Source organism: Buceros rhinoceros, unplaced genomic scaffold (genome assembly GCF_000710305.1).
Source record: "Buceros rhinoceros silvestris isolate BGI_N320 unplaced genomic scaffold, ASM71030v1 scaffold19072, whole genome shotgun sequence".
NCBI lineage: Eukaryota > Metazoa > Chordata > Aves > Bucerotiformes > Bucerotidae > Buceros > Buceros rhinoceros.
The window spans coordinates 16,383-17,042 of record NW_010400907.1 but is presented as its reverse complement, the minus strand read 5'-3'; the positions used below and the strand labels follow the sequence as shown (position 1 = coordinate 17,042).

Genomic DNA, 660 nt, shown 5'->3' with positions numbered 1-660 from the left:
GGCTGGCGGCCTGTGGTTTTTTTTTTTTTTTTTCCTTTGCAGGGGAGGGGAGTAATATGATTGCATTCATAAACAGAACTCTAATCATCAAGTTGCTTATTTAATATGACAAAAGTAGTAATTCTGACTGGTCCAATCTCTTCGATGAAAGAGCGCTTCTATATGCTAAGAGCAACATTATCCCACCAAAACTACAGTATAACATTAAAATAAGGGAAACTGAACCAAAATTCTCTTCCATTCTCTTCCAATAAATTGATGATTTTCTCTGAACACATATTTTAACTTCCAAACGGACAACAAAAGCCCTTCTACTTCGCTTGTTGCTGTTATCTTCGTGAGTTTTAATGCTCTTCTCTCTGCATCAAGGACAATGTTCTGGGGGCTTAATGGCACTCCCTTTACCATTAAAATGTGCTATATTTTGAGATCATCATAGGCGCCTGAAGTTAAAATGACGGACTTACTCCCAAGGCATGCTAATAGAAACAGACACACATTCCCCGTCCACCCTCTCCACCTTACCTGGAATACCAGCACACCCATATGTGAAACAGCTAAATTAATTTTGGTGCCTTCACGGTCAGATGCAAGGTGAAATCTGATGCCATACATCTCCAGTTTCCGAGCAATTTCAAGCACTTGAAAGTCTGATTCAGC

The 660-nt window shown here is 39.7% G+C and overlaps 1 protein-coding gene across 1 annotated transcript in view; it reads right to left on the bottom strand.

The window, feature by feature from the left end:
• The window catches only part of FARP2 (FERM, RhoGEF and pleckstrin domain protein 2), a gene marked incomplete at both ends in the record, with an annotated part of 42,273 nt that overhangs the window by 28,907 nt on the left and 12,706 nt on the right, over positions 1–660 (bottom strand). The window contains one exon of the mRNA XM_010132092.1: positions 526–660. This exon is cut by the window's right edge and continues 1 nt beyond it. Within this exon, the coding sequence (XP_010130394.1) occupies positions 526–660 (135 nt within the window). The remainder of the gene's footprint in view (positions 1–525) is intronic.